Raw genomic sequence first — 21,634 nt, 5'->3', positions numbered from 1 at the left:
TAGTAAAAAGGTGCATTCTGCTAGAGCCTTGGCATCTACAATGGTGTATTGGAAAGGTGTAGACTCTAGAAACATTCTAGAGGCAATAACATGGTCCTCTGTATGTATTTTTACAAAGCATTATGAAATAGATTCCTTTTCCAAGTGTAGGACTGGCTTTGCTAGGACCATTCTCCATGGGCTCCTGGATCCTTATCCTTCTCCCAGGTTGGATAGGCTTCCATAATATGCCTATACAAATAAAATGCTACTGCAGCAGTGAGAATTATGAGCCTACATAGTAGAGTTGTGTAAATTGCACATACCATAATAGTAGATGGTCAAGTTTTTCATTGCTGCAGTAGCCACAACCACCCACTACCCCCCTACTACTGAATCTAGTTAGTTGTTGGGATATAAAGTTATTTTTTATTGTTTGTATGTTTTAGCGATTCATGATGAGTATGCTCCTTCTTTATTTTTGGGCAAGAAAGTCCTGAGGAAACTTCACTCTGACTGCTGATTTCCCCCATAGGGCTGTCTTATCAGCAGTCAGAGTGACGGTATGGGAGAGAACCAGAGCTTTTAGAAGCTGGCACATCTTCAAGTCCTGCCCTAGTATTTACAGACAATACCACAGCTATGTGGTACATAAGTAAGTAAATCAGGACAAGATCCTACCACCTTTGCAGACTTTTAATTACTGTTTGAGACATAGCCATGCAACATAACTTGTCCTTGCTCACAGTTTACATACCCTTGAAAGCGATTTTTTTAGCAGATTACTTGAGCAGATCCCAGGAAAACCCCCATGAATGGATGTTAACTAGAGAGGGCATTCTGCAGATTGTCCATCAGTAGGGTACTCCTCAGACTGATATCTTTGCCTGTAATCTGAACAGGCGGAATTCCATGCTCAGAATCTTGTAGATGCCATGGCTTTTTCCTAGACTGGAAGATTCTTGTATTCATCCCTTCCCCTATCCTTAATTCTCAAGGTTCTTCTCATAGGTAGGTACTAGGCTATCGGCCCAAGGGCCTAAGTAAGCGTAGCCAAAAAGGTTCCCTGGCTTACGCCACCAAGAAAGTTATTTTCCTGTGCCACTGTCGAGCAGAGCCACAGAAGTGAGGGTGTATTTCCTATTTCCCATCCACTCATCAAGATTTTTCTTGAAGAGTGCTAATGAGGAACTTTGCTTGACATAGATGGGTAGCTTGTTCCAGAGTATGGGAAGTCTGTGCAACAGGAATCTAGCCCTCCAGCATGTCCTGTGTATTCTGGTGACAAGGTTTAGGTCCCTAGAATGTGTAGCAAGGAGGGATTGGGATTTCTTTAGGTGTAGCATGTCCAACAGCTTTGGGCTTGACATAGCTTTATATGTTAGGCAGAGATCACCTCGGAGTAGGCCACATGCTGTGGAGTAAAGCTGGAGTTTTTTGAGATGGTCAGTGTAGGGCATCTGTTTGAGGCCAGTAATCCTCTTTGTGAGGTACTCCTGTGGCCTTTCCATCTGCTGCAGATGTCTTCTGAGGTACATTCCAAAAGGGGCATTGTACTCTATAATGGGTCTAATGAGTGTCGAGTAGAGGGGAACAATGACCACTTTTTTCCTGAATGAGAACCTTTTGTGATGAGGTGTGCCATGTAGAAGGACTTCCTGATTGTTGCTGTGGTGGTGTGATTATCAAAGGAGAGACTACTGTCCACCTGGGTCCCAAGGTCTCTTATCACACATTCGGTGTTAGGTAGACTGCCACCTATGTGGTAGTTCATGGATACAAAGTTTTTACCAAAGGGGATGACAATGCACTTTTTGGCATTGAGCTTGAGACCATGGCTCTGACACCAGGCATCTGTCTCAGTGAGGTCCTTCTGTAGGATGTCCACATCATTAGGGAACTCTACTATGGCTCCTAGTTTGCAGTCATCTGCGAACTTCGTTAGCCAGAGGCCTTCTGTGTTAGCCTGTACTTCAGAGAAGTAGATTCCAAACTGGAGAGGTCCCAGGACTGAACCATGTGGTACTCCACTTGTCACTGGTTTGAAGTCAGATGTGGAGTCTGTAACTTTTACAGTGTGGGTTCTGTCAGAGAGCCAGTTGGCAACCCATTTTGTGACGTAGGGATTTATACCGAGTTTAGTGAGTTTAGCTATAATTCCAGAATGGGGGATGGTGTCGAAAGCCTTGGTGAGGTCAAGATAGGCTGTGTGAACCACCTTACCCTCGTCTCCGGCTTTGGTGACTGCTTTAAAGAAGTCGAACAGGTTCAGGAGGCATGATCTGCCTTTCACAAACCCGAAACTGGGTGGGATCCAGAGTTTGGAGGTTACCAATGTCTTTGTTTATGAGTTCCATGATGATATGTTCCATGGCCTTGCAGACCAGGCTCGTCAGGCTAATAGGTCGATAGTTCCTGGGATCAGTGGTGGCTCCCCCTTTGTGGAGTGGGATAACTGTTGTTGGGCACCATTCAGTGGGCACAAAGCCTGATGCGAGGCTTTTATTGAACATGGTGCTTAGGTGGGGAGCCAGTTCATTCTGAAGTTCAAGTAAAATGCAGCCTAGGATGTTGTCCGTTCCTGTGGTTGCTGTGTTTTTGGCTTTAGATATTGCAGCTTTTACCTGCGTAGTTGTGATTACAGGGACTCTGTATTCTTCCTGTATAGATATGGGCCATTTAGGGGGTGAGAGGGGAGTAAAGTTAGCACTGAACCTATCTGCTAGGATGTTGACAGTATCAGTTGGTTCTGTAATTTTCGTGCCGTTGTGCTGTAACTCAGAGCAGATCTGGGTTTTGCCGTTGAGATTCTTGACATAGCTATAGAATGCTTTGTGGTTGTCCTTAGAATCAGTGGCGATTTTGTTTTCATAGCTAGCTTTGTAGGATCTTGTAAGGGATCTCACCTTCTTACTGAGGCTGACCAGGGAGCTCCTCCAGTCATGGCATTTTACTCTTTTTTGCAACAGTTTCTTCCTTCTGTTGTACAGTTTGTTTATGGCAGGGGACCACCAGATTGGCTTCCTTTTTTTGGAGGATAGCGTCTAGGTTGTGTTTGGGATAGCATGATCCATGCACTCGTGTAAGTGCTTATAGAGTGCATTTGTGTAAGATTCAGCAGTTGTAACTGTATTGACCATCTACATGGGTGTCATGAAGTTCACCACTTCTGTCTTAAGAAGCATGAAGTTGGCTTTGGAGAAATGTTTTACCTTGGTTTCCTTAATGGGGTGTGGGGGTGGGATGTGGATATCCAGGGTGATTAGCTTATGGCCGGATCAGACCAATGAAGAGTTGACTTCAGGTGTGGAACACCAGTCACACATGTTGGTAATGACTAGGTCTAGGATATTGTTGCCTCTGGTGGGGGTGTGGATAAGTTGATCCAGGGCATTGGATTTTATGAATTCCAGAAAGCGTTGAGCGAAGGAGTTGCTACATGAGTAGTTTTAACAGTTAATGGTTGGGTAGTTGAAATCGCCCATTATTAGGGTGTTTAGTTGAACCCTAATATTTTTCAGTATATCAAGAAAAGAGGGGTGAGAATCCTGGGACATGGTGGGGGATCTGTAGCAAGCTACAATTTGGATGGCAGTTTTGCCCAGAGTTAGTTGCACTTGGATAATTTTGGATGCATTATGCTGAGCAACTAACCTGGAGGTGTGGATATCCTTAATGAATATGGACACACCTCCGCCTTTGGTATTTCGGTCCAGGTTACATGGCCGAAAAGTGTGGTATGAGCTGTAGCCTAGTAATGCAAGTGTGCTCTCTAGAGCCTTGAACCAGGTCTCAGTCACTGCACAGATATCGATGTTCTCCATTTTAAGGTGTGTCTTGAGTGAGTGCATTTTGAGGTTTAGACTTCTAGCATTGAGTAGCATTACCCTCCGTTTTTGCTTGCCTATTCCTGTTTTGGTGGTGAATTTGTCATTTGAACCTTGCCTAAAAAAGGCACTATAGGGGTGGCAAGACCCTTCGCCAGTATCCGGAATCCCATGGGCGACAGGTTCAGGCCATCTCTGGCAAAGCATCGTGGTCTGTCAACCATGTCGTCCCAGGCAGACAGATACTGGATCCCCTTAGAATGACACCAGAAGCTTAGCCAATTGTTGAAGTCAATCATTTTGTCCTTGTACTGCGGTATCGTTCTGGGAGATGGCAGGATGCTACTCAGGGCTAGTGTCATACCTGCTTGGTCCACATGGTCAGAGAGCTCCTCCATGTCTCTTTTCATGTAGTCCAGGAAGGTACATCTCAGGTCATTCACTCCAACATGGACAATGACAGAGTCATACTTGTACTTGTTGTGGCGTGACCTGAATGCGTGCGTTATATGACTGATCTTGGCACCCGACAGCAGCTGACAGTAACTCTCTCCTTGTTTAGCCTGGTGAGCAGGACGTCAGTGTGCCTGACTATAGAGTCACCAATGACTAGTGTTTTGGGTATGCTGTTTTGCCTTATGGGCTGAATTAAGTGGCACACTGCTTTTGTGGGTTGTGTGTCGTTTGGGTAGTGTTGGGGGGTGCTGGATGCTTGTGTCTCAGCTTTGGAGGTCTCTGTTGTTTGGGCAAATTTTTATTGAGAGCCTCCGCGAATGTAAGTGCGTGTTTTGCATTACTGTGTGTGGTTTGGGTGGTGCCAGTTTTGATGGACTGTGTGTTGAGTGCGGTGTGGTGTTAACCTTCTCCTCTTGACTGTCTAGTCCAGTCTTGGATGGAGAGAGCTGGGCTTCCAGTTTGACTATGTAAGTGCATTTCTCACAGGTTTTAGTGTTGGGTGGTAGAAGGAGGGGGTTGTCAGTGTACATGAGTCAATTGCTACATTGCCCCAAGATGCTCAGAACACCAGGAGCTGACCCTTGGGCATGCCTGGTTAGTGCTTATTAATTTAAGTACTGGGAGCTGATTTCCTCTTGATTAGTGAGGAAAGTTGAGTGCTGCAGTAATTTGTAGATTATTTATTGCTTGCAGCGAGATTTGGACAAGTGCTGCGCACAAGGAATAGTTTGAGTGCTAAAACTAGAAGACTGGCTACTTCAAGGGAACAGAAACAGTTTTGAGTGCTAAAACTAGAAGACTGGCTAGTTCAAGGGAACAGAAACAGTTTTTGAGTGCTAAAACTATAAGACTTGGCTAGTTCAAGAGAACAGAAACAGTTTTGAGTGCTAAAACTCGAAGACTGGCTAGTTGTAAGGGAAAATCTGAAGAGCAGACTTTCTGGCACCAGGAGTAGTTTAACTGAAGTTAAACACCAAGCGCAAAACCACTCAAACATGGGTTTTTAAACAGAAAGATGAGAGGAATAGAAATAGCCCAAACCGGCCAATATAACTGCAGATTTTGAGCTGAAACCACTCCTCCAGGTGACAGATAATGCTGTTTCAAAGCTCACCACTCACTGACGAACAGAGAAGCTACACTCTATCTTAGAAAGGTCCGGGCAACACAGAACTTACAAACAGCCCAGAATTCAGCAAAATCTGAAAACCAGACTCTACTAGCTCTAGAAAGGTGGGAAACGAGTACAGAGATAGGATTTTTTTGTTATTTTTGTTCCCCTTCATAGGCACTATTACCTGGATTATCCTTGTTTTTGGGAAACCCTTCTCCTCTTGATGTCGTCATTATATAGGTAAATGTATATAATGTTTGACTCCTCTTTTGTGTCCTAAGATAATACCGATGCATTGTTTGGAGACAGAGGCGAAACCCTGAGATATTTGCCCATCTAGATTTCGTCCATAAGAGTGCTGTTTATGCAGCCTAGAAAAACTTAGGTTCTTGGCCTCTTCTCATTAGGAGCTGAACATCCTCTGTAATCACTTTGCTAAGTGGTACAGTGTGTTTTTCAAACATTCTAAGGTTGCCTTTTGAGTTATTGCTTTTGTCTAGCATAGTTCTTCCAAGCCACAGAATTTGGTCCAAAGCTGTTGCGCACGTTTAGATGAAGGGTTTCCTTTGCTACTACCTTGGGTCTCAGGGCTGTAAACTGACTGCTTTACCTGTCCCAATTCCAGCCATGATTTCAAGATCACACTTTGGTCAGATTCTCTAAACTCCGTAGGAAGTTGCTAGGCTGTTGGCCCTAGGGCCTTTACAAGCCTAGCCAAGTTATACTGTTATTTCCACTATCAGCACCTATTTCCCCTGTCCAAGAAGGACACAGGTGGAACCCCCGGGGTGAATTTATGGTTACCCATCCAATCATCCAGATTGTGCTTGAAGAGGGCCGATGAGGTGCTCTGTTTGACAAAAATGGGACTCTGTTCCAAAGATGTGGTAACCTCTGGGAGACAAATCTGTCCCTCCAGCAGGTTCTATTTATGTCACATACCAGGTTAATGTTTTTAGAGCGATTAACCTTTGTACCATTTGGTACACAGTACAAGAGTCCAATAGAAAACTTTTAATTCTGTTACCAGTTTTTTTTTTTTGTTTGTTTTTTAAGACTGCTCTGTCTTTGACTGCAACAACACATTTGCCAGGGTGACAGCTGTTGGTGCTTTTCATTCCTAGATAATAAGATTAAGGCCTTCCTCTTTCATGATGTTTGAGCATTCAGTCCTGGACTTGCCCATCAGGTTGAGGTGTGAGGGCTGTGGAGTTCTTTCAGGAAATTGTTGAGGATCTCTAGAGCAGGGAAATGTTAAAGCCCCCTCGTCATGATGTTCTGGACCATCCCACACACACAGGTGACTTACTAAACTTCGGGCAGTTCTGCTTTCTCTCTTGCCACTTAGGAAGTATCACCAGAGGTAGGCTTGACAGATGATGCAGTGGCAATCCTCTCAGCAAGGCTGCCTATGGAAAGTCAGTTTTCTTGAGTTTGTTCCTACCTGGAGAACTGTCACCTCTCACACATAGATCTTTAGTGCAATCCAAAAGAACCGTACATCTATTTGGTGAGACCTCCACAAGCTCTCCCCCTCAAGTAGTCTGTTTGTTATCAGAGGAGCCTCTCGCACTGTCTATTCAACTGAGGTGCATAGAAGAGGCTGTGTCAGTTTTTGAGCTAAGTAACTGGTTAAAGTCATGCTTCTTCCTTGTTCTGAAGATGTGAGGGAAGGGGCAGCGTACCTGCCTTTGTGTTACCAACATATGCTGCTGGTAATGCCCCCGCTGCTTCAGGCAAGTTGAATGGTGTCAGTGGCTATGGTGGCTTTTTCTTAAGGTGTCAGCATTTAAAATTAGCAGAGGAGATTTCTGCTTTTTGCATTGGTCATCTGCCTTCTTAGTATAAGGCACTGTCTTTTGGTCTATTGTTTGACACTGCAGTGTTTACTAAGGCATTGGCTGAAGTTGCAAAGTCACTGCAGAAGTATGTGTTGGTCTTCCCTTGCATGATTAGTGGCTGGCAGTAGCCCTCTTGAAGGGGCTTCCTATATGCTCTCATAATTTGGACTGTAGTTGTAGTCTTTAAGGGTAGCTAGGAGAAGTTTCCTAGATTAAAAAGATTTCATTCATCAGGGCAGAGCTGGATTCTGTCCTCTGCTTTACCTTTCTGCACAAGGAGAAGGCCCAGTACGTCAGGGCTGTGTCGTCTGGGTTAGGGAAGGAAAGGCAAATGGCTGCTCATACTCTACTGAACCAGTAAAAGACTCATGGCTGCAACAAGCTCTTAACAGCTGTCGAGTCATTGTTCCCTCTTGGAATTGCATCTGGTCTCAGATTCTTGCTGCGCTTTTTGTTATGGTGGGCATATCCCGCCAAATGGGGTGGAAGTTATCCATTACCAGATTGGTTAACTTGCAAATTTTCAAGAAAGGTTCCTCCTGAGTAGGGAGGAGATATCTCCTTGGGTTACTCCTTGTCAGTGCAAGTTAGAACAGGTGGAAGAGATTGTTATTCATCAGTTTCTTGAGCTGAAATCAGTTGCTCTTGCATTGTAGGCCCTGTAGTGTCTTTTGACACCACAGCCTGTGCTAGTAAGTTCAAACATTTAGGTAGTGGTGTGATATCTGAAAAAGCGGGGATTCTTTGCAAGTCTGGTAATAGACCATGGACCAGGGCATTTTCTTAGTGGTTGTTTTTATGTTGGAGAATTGAATTTCAACCTAGACAAAAAATCTTGCTGTGCACCCATCACACACAATTCAGAGCAGACATATAGACCCCCACATATGCTGAGGCACTTAAACATAACCTTCCTAAACCCCAAAGACCTCCTAGACAAAGTACACATAACAAATACCCCCAGCAGCCCCAAATGCATTATTTCAAAACGCCCACATCAACGTATGGAGACACATCTCATGGAGCCTCTACTTCTAAGCCCATAAGGCAAACCACCACACAATCCAACATTCTGGTCATTGGAGATTTATTATGAGGCACACTGATGTCCCTCTCACCAGGCTGAGTAAGGAGAAAGTGAAGGTCAGTTGCTTATCGGGGCTAGAATCTGCCGCATTACTCATACACTCAAATCATTGGACCATAAGTACCAGTATGGGAGTAAATGACCTGAGACATACCTCCCTAGACTGTATGAAAAGAGACATCATGAAGCTCTCAGAATGTATGTCTCAAGCTGGTATGAGCTTAGCATTGAGCAGCATTTTACCTTCTCCAAGGATGATGCCACAATACAAACAAAAGATGACTGACTTTACTAATTGGCTTGGTTTCTGTTATTCTAAGGGGTTACAGTATTTGTCACCATGAAAGGAGATGGAAAACAGACTAAGCTGCTTTGCCAGGGATGGTCTGCACCTTTCCCATCCAGGCTTTCAGATATTAGCTAAAACATTGTCTTCACCCATAGTGCCTTTTTTAGGCAATGCCAAACTGAAAGTACCTCTGACATAGCAAATCAAAACCAAAAAATCTAAAAGTGTTACTGCGTAGTGCTAGGAGTCTAAACAAAAAAAAAAACAGTCCCTAGAAGCACTGTTCACTCTAGAGAATGATGACATCTGTGTGGTCACTGAGACATGGTTTAAAGCTGCGGAGAGCACACCAACAGTGCAAGGTTATAATGCCTTCCACACATTTAGACCAGCTACTACACAGACAGGGACTAAAGGTGGAGGTGTCTCGATTTACATCAAAAATAAATATACCTCAAGGCTGGTCAAACAGGATAATGCACTTGAGCTGATCCATGTTCAGACCACCATAGGCAAAGTATAATACCACTTCCTTGCAAGCTATTGGTCCCCCTTTATGACCCAGGAAACCCATACCATATACTTAAACTTATTGGAAACACTCACCATCCAACCCAATAATATTCATGAGTGACTTTAATTACCCCACTATTAACTAGGAATTCTATATGACACCAAACATACAGGCACAGAGATTCCTGGATTTTGTAAACACAAACTCCCTGGACCAGGTAGTCAGTACACCAACCAGGGATGCAACTATACTGGATCTGGTCCTTATTAATATGGGAGAGTGCAGCACATCCCGTACTGTAATGCCTTCCCTGGTAAGGTCAAACCAGAAAATGGTCTCCTTTGAAGTAAAAAATAAAACCTGGACCCCCAGCTAAACCTGGTATATTCAGGAGCTGCTCTAAGGCTAACTTCTTGCTATTAAATGATAACCTGGCAAAATTTCAAGCTCCCATATACCCTGAGAACACTGCTGCCTATGCAGAGCTGTTCACACAAACCCTGTACAAGCGTGTTAATAGCTGGATAGAGGCAGCTGTACCCACCAGGATGAAGTACATTACTAACTCAAAAAAATAAGCCAGCCTGGTGGAATCAATAGGCTGTATAACAGAAGGAAGAGAACCATGGCAAAATTTACGAGGTGCAACATCCTGTAGGATAAAAGCACTCTCATCAAACTAAACAAATAACTCAGAGGATAAATAAAGTTTACCAAAGCCAAATTTGAGGCAAATTTGCCCTCCCAGGCCAAGGATGACCACAAGGAATTATTTAGCTATATCCACAGTCTCAAAGGCAATATGCAGTTGTGTGCAGAACTCATTGTAAATGGAGCCACCTATACTGAGCCAGAAGATGCAACAAACCTACTAGCCAATCAATTCAGCTCCAACTTTACCCCTCTCTCCCCTCAACCTTCCCTCAAAAACTACCATCAAGTGTAACTCCCCCTGATATCACTAGGAGCAGGACCTTAATGCTGTCCTTGAGGCCAAGAACACTGCATCATTGGGCCCAAACAGTATCCCAGGATGCCTTCTAAATAATATGTAACATGAACTATTAGGTCCTCTGGAATTGCTGTTTAACTGTAACTTCCAAACAGACTTCGTACCTCATGAATGGAGAACAGCAACAGTCATCCCTCTGCACAAAGTTGGGTCATCTACAGACCCTGGAAACTACAGACCCGTAAGTCTAACTAGTCTTACATGTAATGCCATGGAAAGAATTATCATGCAAATGATCAATAGTGATATAGTAAACTTCAAGACACTGGACCCATTCAGTTTGGTTTCGTCAAGGGCAGGTCATGCCTACTCATCCTGGTGGACTTCTTTGAGAAGGTCACTAAAGCAATGGATGAGGGTAAAATGGTTCACAATACCTACCTTGACCTGGCCAAGATATTTGATACAATACCCCACTTGGGCATTGTTGACCAACTCAAGAGGTTAGGTACAAACCCGTATGTCACCCTGTGGATAGCCAACTAGCTCACAGACAGGACCCAGGAAGTTAGAATTGGAGAGTCCACGTCTACAAAGAGGCCAGTCACAAGTGGAGTCCCTCGGGGTTCAGTCCTTTGACTGCTCCTTTTTGGCATTTACTTCTCTGAAGTAGAGTCAGTGTCAGTGAGCTCTAGCTGACTGAATTTGCAGATGATTGAAAATTAGGAGCTGTCCATTGAATCCCACACTGACACAAATGTTATCCAGGAAGGGCTGACATAGAAAAACAACTGGTGTCAGAGCCATGGACGAAAACTAAATGCCAAGAAATGCATAATAGTGTCCTTCCAGAAGTCATCCACCTGTGATAACTATCATATTGACAGCACACCTCTTAGAGTTGACTCAGTAGTCAGGGACTTAGGGACACACATTGACAGTAATCTAGTCTTTGACCATCACGTGTCTACGGTAGTGAGGGAATCATTCTGTGTTGCACAACTTATAAACAAGGGTATGGCATCTAAGTACAAGGAAGTCATTGCTCCACTGTATTCATCATTCATCAGATCTTTTATTGAGTACAGTGCCACCTTTGATATGTGCCTAACCAGGCATATCCAACAGTTGCATACGTCCACAGAGGTTCCTCACTAACAAAATACAGGACATAAGTAAAATGTCCTATGCAGATCGCCTCAAGGCCCTATCCCTGTATTCTGTCTACTACAGGCTTTTGAGGGAAGATCTATGCCTGGCGTACAGGGCATTGTCAGACCCCACTCTGATAGATCTCTTGCATATCCACAAAACAAACAACACTAGAATTACCCATTCTAAAAACTTAAACCTTGCTTGTGATGTAAATAGGACCTGCTGCAGAGACAGGTATGTATCCCAGAGACTACCCCATCTATGGAACAGGCTCCCTATCCATGTAAGGCAGAGTTCCTCCCTAACTCAATTCAAATGAAACTTGGACATTTGGATGAGGAACAGGAAATTCATCCCTGGTTTGGCACCTATGTCTCTAATGGACACAGGCAACCTGTACATGGTTCATCTGCCAGGCCCCTGCTTGTAAATGTTTAATCTCCCAAGCCCTGCTTACACTTATCAAGGGTATCAGAACTTGTCAGAGATTTGTGATGCATGGCTAGGCTTAAAAAGGCTCTTGTGGCCATTAGTCTAGTAAACACCTATGAATTGATGGCCAAAGCATGGGGCACCTAGAGATTGATTATCTGTTTATTTATTTATTTAGAAACAGGGAAGACTTATGTGAGTTGTGCTCCCCCCCCTTCAACTGGGCAAGGTAGTGGATGTGATGTTTCTATTGTGATTCATCAGTGAAAAATGGTCGAAGCTTTGACTGCATAAAACAAACTGATCAAAGCTTAAACAGAAATAATTTTCTGTAGTGGAGTGAGGACCCCACCCCTTTAATTGCACAACTCTCAAAAAAAAAAAAGAATAAATAAAATGTTTCTTATCCCTGTCAGCGCACATTATTAAAGTAGTGCCGACAGTGGTTTCCTGTGGAAAACCGTGATTAAGGAGTTGTGCATACCAGGGAAAAGAAACTGAAAAATTTGAGTCCATCCACTTTACCTCATAGAATTTTAGGACATTTAGCTGTGAAGTCATTCTTTGTAGACTGGTGGGGAAATGTGCCACTCTCACTTTCTTGTGCTCCCTTTAATGCTGTGCTTGTGGTACAGAATTCTGAAAAAGGAGGATTAAGGAGGAATGTGGTTCCAGATATTTCACCGTCTGACCTCTGGGTCAGGTCATTCCTGCCAATTGATAAGACGATTCTGTGTGTCTGTTTGACTTTTCCATTTGTGCCTCTCATCCTACCAGACATCTTGTGACAGGTTTCATAGTTAATGGAGCTACCACAAAACAAGGAAACTGGTTATACATATACAGCCACCTGGAAATGGTTCTCCATCTGGAATGGGTATTCCTTTGCATTTGGTGAACTTAAAGATCAGTTCTTTGAACTGTTTTCAGCCCAGGGTGCTTTTTGTCCAGAGTTTGCATGTCTGCCTTTGTCCATATGTTTTTTTTTTTATTTTAGCACTTCACTTTTCTTCTACCTCTTTGGCAGTACCACCTATTGCCAGTATGTGCATTTGTGTGTGTGTGTGTGTGTGTGTGTATATATATATATATATATATATATATATATATAGAGAGAGAGAGAGAGGTTTACCTTCATAAGTGCGTTATGCACTCGTGCAAATCCACTTTGTGCGAAAGGAGATTTTCAAAGTTGCAAAACCTCGAAAAAAATTGTCCGAATGTGCAGTGGGCAAATGCACATTGGCATTCGCTCATTGCAGATTCGACATTGTGGGTGCGGATTGCACTATAGCGGGGATCGGGAAATGATCCCTTTACCCACTGTAGTGCGATCTTGGAGTTGGTATATTAAAGTAGGGGGGTGTGGGGGTGCAGAGGGACTTGCCCCTCCTGCATTACGATGCGTCTTCGACATTTTAGTTTGACAGTCAGTAAATCAGCTGTTCGATTTGCTGACGTTCAAACTTCTGAGAATGTCGAAGTTTGAAATTCATGCATTTAGTTCGCCCAAATGCACGATCAATATTGTCAGTTCCGACAATATGAAAGTTTTATATATATATATATATATATATATATATATATATATATTTCCTAAGATGGACTTTTATCGCTTCGAGGATTATACCTGCTCCTTGTTGGGAAAGGCTCTATCTCTTGAGTAAGTTAAAGCAAGTATCAGAAAAAAAATAGAAATAAAACTGTACTGTGAATATAAGCAATATTCCAGATAATAAAGGTACTAGCCTTTTTATGCACTTATTTTGGGAAATTTTGCCCAGAAAAAAATCTATAAATGATTCCAGAGTTTATCTAATGTTTTTTTTTTAACAAGAAAGAACTTTATTAAATGATCATGTACAACATAGACAATCATACATTTATATAAATGAAAACAAACCGTATTCACATAATTTTAATTGTAAACATTATGCATCACAAACCATATTGACATAATTTTATTTGCAAACAATATACATCACTTATAATCTATCCAGTCATTGTCAAACATACCACAGCTCATTGAAATCCTGCCTACTTTTAAACCTTGTTCCTCCTCTGCATATATTGTTCCCACAGTTCCCGTTTTTTTTCTATGTAATTTGTTCCTACCCTTTTCTAAATATCCCGGATGTTTTTCATGTTTCACTGTTGCAGTTATTACATTTGGGTAGTCTGCTGGCAGGTTGCCCTCAGTTGGCCTGAATTCCAAAGTCTTGGGTCCTGCGTCGGTTGCTGTCTTCTCTTCCATGACGTCAGGTCGTCAGGGCTATAAAACATGCAGCCGGCGCCATTTTCTTTAGTCTTTCTTGTTGCGCGGTGCCTGAAGTAGAAGCATTTCACAAGTGCCGGTCGGCCGACTACTGAAATATTCAAGTTTGAGTTTCAGAACCGAAGTCTTCACTAAAGCTAAGTACTCCGTTGGGGAAACTTTTTTCTTGCTTTTTACCGATGTCAGAAAAAGTTAATAATTGTATTACTTGTGGGAAGCAAATACCTCATAAGGATTTCCATTTATACTGTATTTCTTGCCTAGGCCCTGACCATAACGTGCCTGGCTGTCAGTTTTGTGCTAGATTTAACCAATGCACTATTAAGTGTCTGTATATTTTTGCATCTAAGTATTTTGGAAACAGATTTAACTACCCAGAAATGTCGTCGGATAGCAATCTGACTACCGGAGTACATAAAAAAACGCAAAGAAAAGGACAGAGAAAGGCAGTCGAGATCCAAAACAAACGACAAAGTTTCTCCTAAGCCGGTCCCCAGTTCTCCGGTACTCAGTGAGGTGCTTTTGGAGCCCCTGATACCCGCTACCTTCTTGTCGCAGGCCTCTACCGACACCCATGTGGAGTCCGGCATGCCGCAGGATGCTCAAGGTATTGGACCAACGAATGTATCTCCCTCAGATGTGTCTGGAGCCGCTGAGTAGGCACCAGCTTCTGAGGGTATATTCAGACCTCAACATTTATATATCAAACCGACAAAAGCTGCAAAACCAAAGGCAAAGACATCTTCTAAAACTAAAAAACTGATTCCTGAGCCATGTGCACAGGCCTCCATGCCTAAAAAACAGATGATCAAAATGTCTGAAGATCTTATTACCCTGATCAGGGGTACCCATCCCCCTCCAGATAAGACACCTAGGCAAGACACTGACTTTGAATCTTCAGATCAGGTTTCTATTTCTTCTGATCAGGAATTATCTTTACCTACCTATGAGGATTCTAATGCTGAGGAGTCTATTCCATCTGCATCTCCTCTTGAGGATTATTAATTTGGAGAAACCTTGCATACTTTGAGGGAGCATTTTTACTGGGAGAGTCAAGACTTCCCAGAATCAAAAAAGAGGCTCAGGGATTTCCTTCTTCTCCCTCAGCACAAGCCTTTGGCCATTCCCCCTGTTCTAGACATTGTGGATGATGTGTTTTCGGAGTCAAGCCTTACCCCTGATTCCTTACCTCCAGCTCCCAGTAAGCCTGACAGATATTACAGGGTCGCTGACTCTCATACATTTATAATTAGAAACCCTGCTGCTGATCCTGAAACTATTTCACATGGTCCAAAGGGAGTTAAGGCCACAACAGCAAAAAATCCTACCCCCTCTGACAGATATTCAAGGGCACTGGATAGATGGGGAAAAAAGGTTTATACATCTACAACCTTGGCAATCAGGGCCTTAAACTGTCAATTTCATATGCTTAAGTACCAAAAACATGTTATGGGATTGCTGAAACAGAAAATTATGTTGATTTCAGAATGTGCAGAAAATAAGAAATTGCAGCAATTATTGCATGCAGCTGAATAAGTTGGAAAGCATACTTTGCAATGTGGTTTTGATTCTTTGGAGGCCTCCTGCAGGGCCGCAGTTACTGGATCTGTGATTAGGAGGCATGCCTGGTTAAAGGAACAAAATTTGCCTGATCATGTTAAAGTTAAATTGCTAGATGCTCCTTTACAGCATGATTCTCTGTTTGGTATTAAGGCAGAAGAGGTTTTAAAGAAAATGGAAGACAAAGCTAAGTCTATGCAAACTGTTAAAGATTTCTCACAAGTGCAGCCACCTAGATTCAGTAGACACTGGCCTACAAAAAAATTGGTCCTTTCTTGTGTCAGACAGAGCTCAAAGGGGCAAATCCAGACGCCCTAAGGGTTCCAGGTACCAGGATCAAGACTCATACAGGTCAAAGCAATGGGGTGCATCCACCTCCAAATCTGGAGGAGATAAAGTGCAAATCTACAGAAAGCAATCCCAATGACTTCCCTCTGCCTACACCAAGCATTTATCTTTTGACAGCACCCATAGGAGGAAAATTAGCACTTTTTGCTCAAAATTGGTAGTTAATAACCCAGGACAAGTGGGTACTAAACATCATATCACAGGGATACAGATTCTATTTCCACACTCTGCCAATGACAAATGGTTGGCCAGATCTGCCAAAAAAAAAACAATGGGCAGAGGCACAGAAAACAGGTTACGTCCCTCATGGATATGGGGGCCATTCAGAAAGTACCAGAACAGGAAAAAGGACAAGGATTTTACTCAACTGTTTTTGGTACCCAGAAAGGACAAGGCCTGGCGGCCAATACTGGATTTATCGATTTTGAACACATACCTGGACATTCCAAAATTCAAAATGCTTACTTTGCAACAGCTTCTGCCCATGCTGGGCAAGAATGCTTGGCTGGTGACTTTAGACCTAAAAGAGGCATACCTGCATGTCCCAGTAAGACAGTTGTGCAGAAGATACCTCAGATTCAAGGCTGGCTTAATGCATTACCAATTTTCTGCACTGCCCTTTGGCTTATCTACTGCGCCCAGGGTCTTTGCAAAGTGCCTGGCACCAGTAATTGAATTTTGCAGACAAAGAAGTATTCAAATATATCCTTACTTGGATGACTGTCTCATTCAAGCAGAGAACAAGGACACCCTTCTACGACACATGGCGTTTGCGAAAAGGCTTCTAACATGCCTAAGGTACACAGTAAATGAAAAGAAATTATAACTGGTACCCTTCAAAAGGTAACATTCCTGGGTGCAAGCTTGAATACAACTGCCCAGATGGCTTACCTCATGCCAGACAAACAAAGGCAACTGACAGCTTACTTCAAACTGATGGCAACAAAAACCCAGTCTTCCGCAAGACAAATTCTGCAGGCTCTGGGCTTCATGGCATCCTGCATCCTACTAATTCCATATGCAAGACTGCATATGAGGAAACTTCAGTGGTACCTAAAAAGTTTATGGAGTGAACATTCGCACAGTCTGAAAACAATGATTCCTCTCATTCCCTGCCTACAACAGGAGTTTCTATGGTGGGCAAAGGCCTGTCACCAAAACATGGGACGGCCGTTCACTCTACCCCCTGCCAGCCAAACCTTAACAACAGACGCATCAGATTATGCCTGGGGGGCCCACATGGCAGGAAGATGCATTGAGGGCATTTGGGCACCAAAACAAATGCATCTACATATCAACCAGAAAAGAGATGCTAGCTGTTCAAAATGCCCTAACAGCCTTTAAGGACTTACTTCATCCAGGACAACTACTGATAAAGACGGACAACACCACAGTCATGTGGTATATAAACAGGCAAGAGGGCACACACTCATACTCCCTTTGCAGATTAGCCATGGTACTGTGGGACACAGCTTTGACCTACCAAGTACATCTTCAAGCTCAATTCCTGCCAGGAAAACAAAACACTCTGGCAGACGATTTAAGCAGAACCTTTATGGATCCTCACGATTGGAAACTAAACCCACAAGTCTTCAGCATGATAACAGAGAAATGGGGGAGCCCAGACATAGATCTATTTGCCTCTCCTCAAAGTTATCAACTGAAAAGATTCTGCCCAAGGACTTATTACAGACAAGCATGGAAAGTGGACGCCCTGTCCTTCGGTTGGAAAAACCTATCAGTTTACGCCTTTCCTCCTCTGCCTCTTCTACCCAAGTAGTCAGACAAGAGAAGCCAAAGATGATATTAATTGCCCCGGACTGGCCCCGCCAATACTGGTTCCCAATCCTGAGGAACTTGTCTCAATACCCAGCTTGGACCTTGCCTCAAAATCTACAACTATTGTGTCCCAGCAAAACAATCAGATCCTGCACAATCAACTACAGACTCTGAACCTGGCAGCATGGCTAATCCTGTAATCATGCAAACAACACCTCTCAGTAAAGCTGTGATGGATGTCATTTTGGAAGACAGAAGGCCTAGTACTAGAAAATCTTATGCTGACAAATGGAAGAGATTCTGTGCTTGGAATCAAGCACAAGGAACTGATACAGCAGAACCACATATTCCTCAGATATTACAATACTTAACTGAGATGCTTAACAAAGGCCTTTCTTTCTCATCAATCAAAATCCATGCCTCTGCCATTTCTGCTCATTACAATACAGAGCCGCCAATCTTTTCTCATCCTTTACTAAAGCAGTATCTTAGAGGAGCCAAAAATTTAAGGCCTCCTAGAAGATCACCATTACCTGCATGGGACCTTAATTATGTGTTGGAAAAGCTCACCCTGCCTCCATTTGAACCAGCTGCTACCACTGATATAAAGTTCTTATCATGGAAAACAGCTCTGCTACTAGCAATTATTTCAGCAAGAAGAGTTTCAGTTACAAGCCCTCTTGGCTGTAGAGCCTTTTATCATATTTTACCCAGACAGGGTGTCTCTGAGGACAAATCCTACTTTTATGCCTAAGGTCATTTCCAGTGTGGCTCTTAACCAAACAATTCAACTGCCAACTTTTTATCCAAATTCGCAGAACAAAGTGGAGAGAATTCTGCATTACTTGGACATACACAGACAGCTAAGATTCTACTTGAGCAGGACTAAAGCTCTAAGAAAAACTGAGCAATTAGTAGTGTCATATGCTGCAGGATCCGAAGGAAAGGCTATTTCAAAGCAGACAATTTCAAAGTGGGTAAGTCATTGCATCCGTTCCTGCTACTTACAACATGGCAAACCTGTGCCCAAGGGCATTAGGTCTCACTCCACCAGGGCTGCAGCTACTTCAGCAGCCTTTCTCAGAGGAGTACCAACCAAGGGCATTCTAGAGGCTGCTACTTGGAGTTCTGTTCACACCTTTACAAAGCATTACCATTTGCCTCTTTACTCTAAGTCCATGGCAGGCTTTGCCACTGCAGTGCTGCAGGGCCTTATAGCCTCACCTAATGCTGTTTAGCTCCAGCCTCCCAACCATAGCTTTGGGATTCTACCCAAATGTAATGACTGCAACAGTGAAACACGAAGAATATAGTACGGTTGTGTACACTTACCATAAATGTAGATGTTCGAGGGTATTCACTGTTCCAGTCCAGGTTACCCTCCCTCCATCCCCCTGTCATTCTACAGTCAATATTTCCTTCTCTATTTTCTACAACCTATGTGGTGTATTTGCTTGTAGATGAAGGTAAAGTTTATATTGATGCATGTATATATATATAAATATTTATAATATTGCTACCTTTTTGCGGGCACCTGACATCGGGGTCAAGAAAAACTAAAGAAAATGGTGCTGGCTGCAGGTTTTATACCCCTGACGACCTGACGTCATGGAAGAGAAGACAGCAACCGACGCAGGACCTAAGACTTTGGAATTTAGGCCGACTGAGGACAACCTGCCAGCAGGTTACCCAAATGTAATGACTGCAACAGTGAATACACTTGAACATCTACATTTATGGTAAGTGTACACAACTGTACTTTTCAGTTGTTTTATATCTGTTACTGTATTGGTTTACATTTTGATTTCCATTTTCTAGTAATTGCTTTTTTGGCAGCCACCATAATTAGACTCAGCAAGGCCTTACTATGTCTAGGTAATTCTGATTCTGTGTCATAGTGCAAAAAATAATTTCCTCAGTCACACCAATTTGCTCACCCAGTATCTCTGACAGGCCAGTCTGCAGGGAATCTTTAAAGTCTGACGATTCATTACACTCCCAGAAAAAATGTTCAGAATTACCTTTCCCATCACACCTCAAGCATTTGCTGTCTACCTGAGAAAAACTTCTTTGGTGTCTACTTGGGGTATAAAAATACCTATGGAAAACTTCCAAGCAAAGATCCTAAGTCTTGTAGACTTTGTTGAATGTTTGGGAGACATCACCATTGTTTCATTGTGAATTGCTTATCCAGTCTCTCTTCCCAATCCTTTCTAACCTCCTCTGATTGAGTCTTACAGTTGTCATGCAATATTTTGTATGCTCTACTAATTATTCCTTTTTTAACAGCATCTTCTGTTGTAGATTCTTCTAAACAGAGTTTATATAATGCTGATTAATATTGCACAGTCTAAAAGTTATTTTTGTCTTGTGGAATGATGAGTCAAAATGTAATTTAATTTCAGATTTGTTACACTTCTTTGCATGGTAGTTGTATTAAAATTGTAAATACATTGTAATCATATCTGCCAGCATTATCCTGAGTTTATTAGCAGTTTATTTGGTGTTGGGTAGAAACAGATGTATTTTTAAATGTATGCAGTTATCCATTCAGTACTGACACGTATGCATTTAAGTTACTTTCAAAATTAAGATTAAAACATTCCACCTGCAACATCTTATCAGTAGCTTAAAATTTGTCATTGATTTGGTGAGTGTAACTTTCTTACAACTGAGGTATGCAAAACCTTTTGTACAGTAGAGGAAAGCCATTTTGTCAAAAGCTGTTATAGCTTATTCCTTCCCTTCAGGTTGCAGCATTGTTGGTATTTGTAGTGTAGATTTGGGAGTTTAGGAGCACAGAGCTCAGTGCAAGAGGCTGTGTTAGCTTGCTTTGTATTCTTGATTTTCTTTTAAGGACCCAGGGGATTTGCTGTGACATTCAGTTTTGTTGATTCCATCACTGACCATCCATCATGGCCTTGTCTTATTTGTTGTGCCAGTTAAAATGTTACTGCTTAGCGGATGTCTACAATGCAATATCCACTGTAGATTATTATGCAACATATGGATTGAAAGAGTCAAGTTTTATTAACCTGATGAGCATATTGTCTGCTGTGTGCCATGTTCTTCTTCATTTCTGAAGAAGACATTGGTGTTCACTGTATAGCATGTGTTCCATCTGCTCTTTATTTCCTGTTGTGTGATATTTATTTATTTATTTTTAGGAACTGGTAGCCTTTCACCAGAAGAGTCCTTGTAGGTTGCATTTGCCTGTTACTGATGATGGTATTTTAGATGCTATTGTGGTCTGGTTTGTTCTACACTTGGATGATGAAAACAGTCTTTCTACAGGCCCTGGTGAGGAAACATGTTGGGAACAGGCAGTATACCCAGTACAAGACCTAATCCGTAAGTATCACATTAAAATTAGTTTTCCATTACTTAGATTTCTGATATACGTATGGTGTTAAGAGCATAACTCTTGTTAAGTATTGCATGTAGCATTACAGTAGTTTTGACCCAGCGGAGCAATGATTTGATGTGTGTATACTGACTGTAGATGTTCATATTATGTTTCACTGTTACAGTAATGACACTTGGGACTTACAGTCACTGAAGTCTCAAATGACTGACCTGACTTCTACAGCTTACCGCTTTTCCACCTTCATGCAAGGCAGATGTCCCTCCTGCCCTACCTGGATTTCAGAACATTAGTGGTTTAAGAGGGATGTCCACCCATACAATCTACAGTTCGTTCTTGCTACAGTTTGTGTTAAGACTGATGCACGTTTTTAAAGCATTGTCAGTCCATCAGTTAGCTTGACTTACAGATTTTCCAGATGGCTATCTTGTTGTGAAAAATATTTTATACTCTTTCATTGCTATACTTTTGTTGCATGCGTAGTGTAGCTTGGGGTTTGCTAGAAGTCAGATTTGTTACATGTCAGATTAATATTTTGAAAACATTTGGCTAAAACTCCATTTTAAAGATGAAGAAATACTACCACCCAGTTACAACATACTAAGGGTAGATTGGCAAAACAAAAAAGCAGGAGGTGTAGCCATCTTATATAAAAATATTCT

General features: G+C 42.4%; 1 protein-coding gene across 1 annotated transcript in view; it reads left to right on the top strand.

Moving 5' to 3' along the window:
- The window catches only part of PRMT9 (protein arginine methyltransferase 9), a 907,971-nt gene that overhangs the window by 543,500 nt on the left and 342,837 nt on the right, over window positions 1–21,634 (top strand). The window contains exon 9 of the mRNA XM_044062247.1: window positions 20,776–20,959. Within this exon, the coding sequence (XP_043918182.1) occupies window positions 20,776–20,959 (184 nt within the window). The remainder of the gene's footprint in view (window positions 1–20,775; window positions 20,960–21,634) is intronic.

The sequence above is a fragment of the Protopterus annectens genome, chromosome 2.part1 (genome assembly GCF_019279795.1).
Source record: "Protopterus annectens isolate FY-2018-M chromosome 2.part1, PAN1.0, whole genome shotgun sequence".
NCBI classification, from domain to species: Eukaryota; Metazoa; Chordata; order Ceratodontiformes; family Protopteridae; genus Protopterus; species Protopterus annectens.
This window is presented reverse-complemented; position numbering and strand designations above follow the sequence as displayed.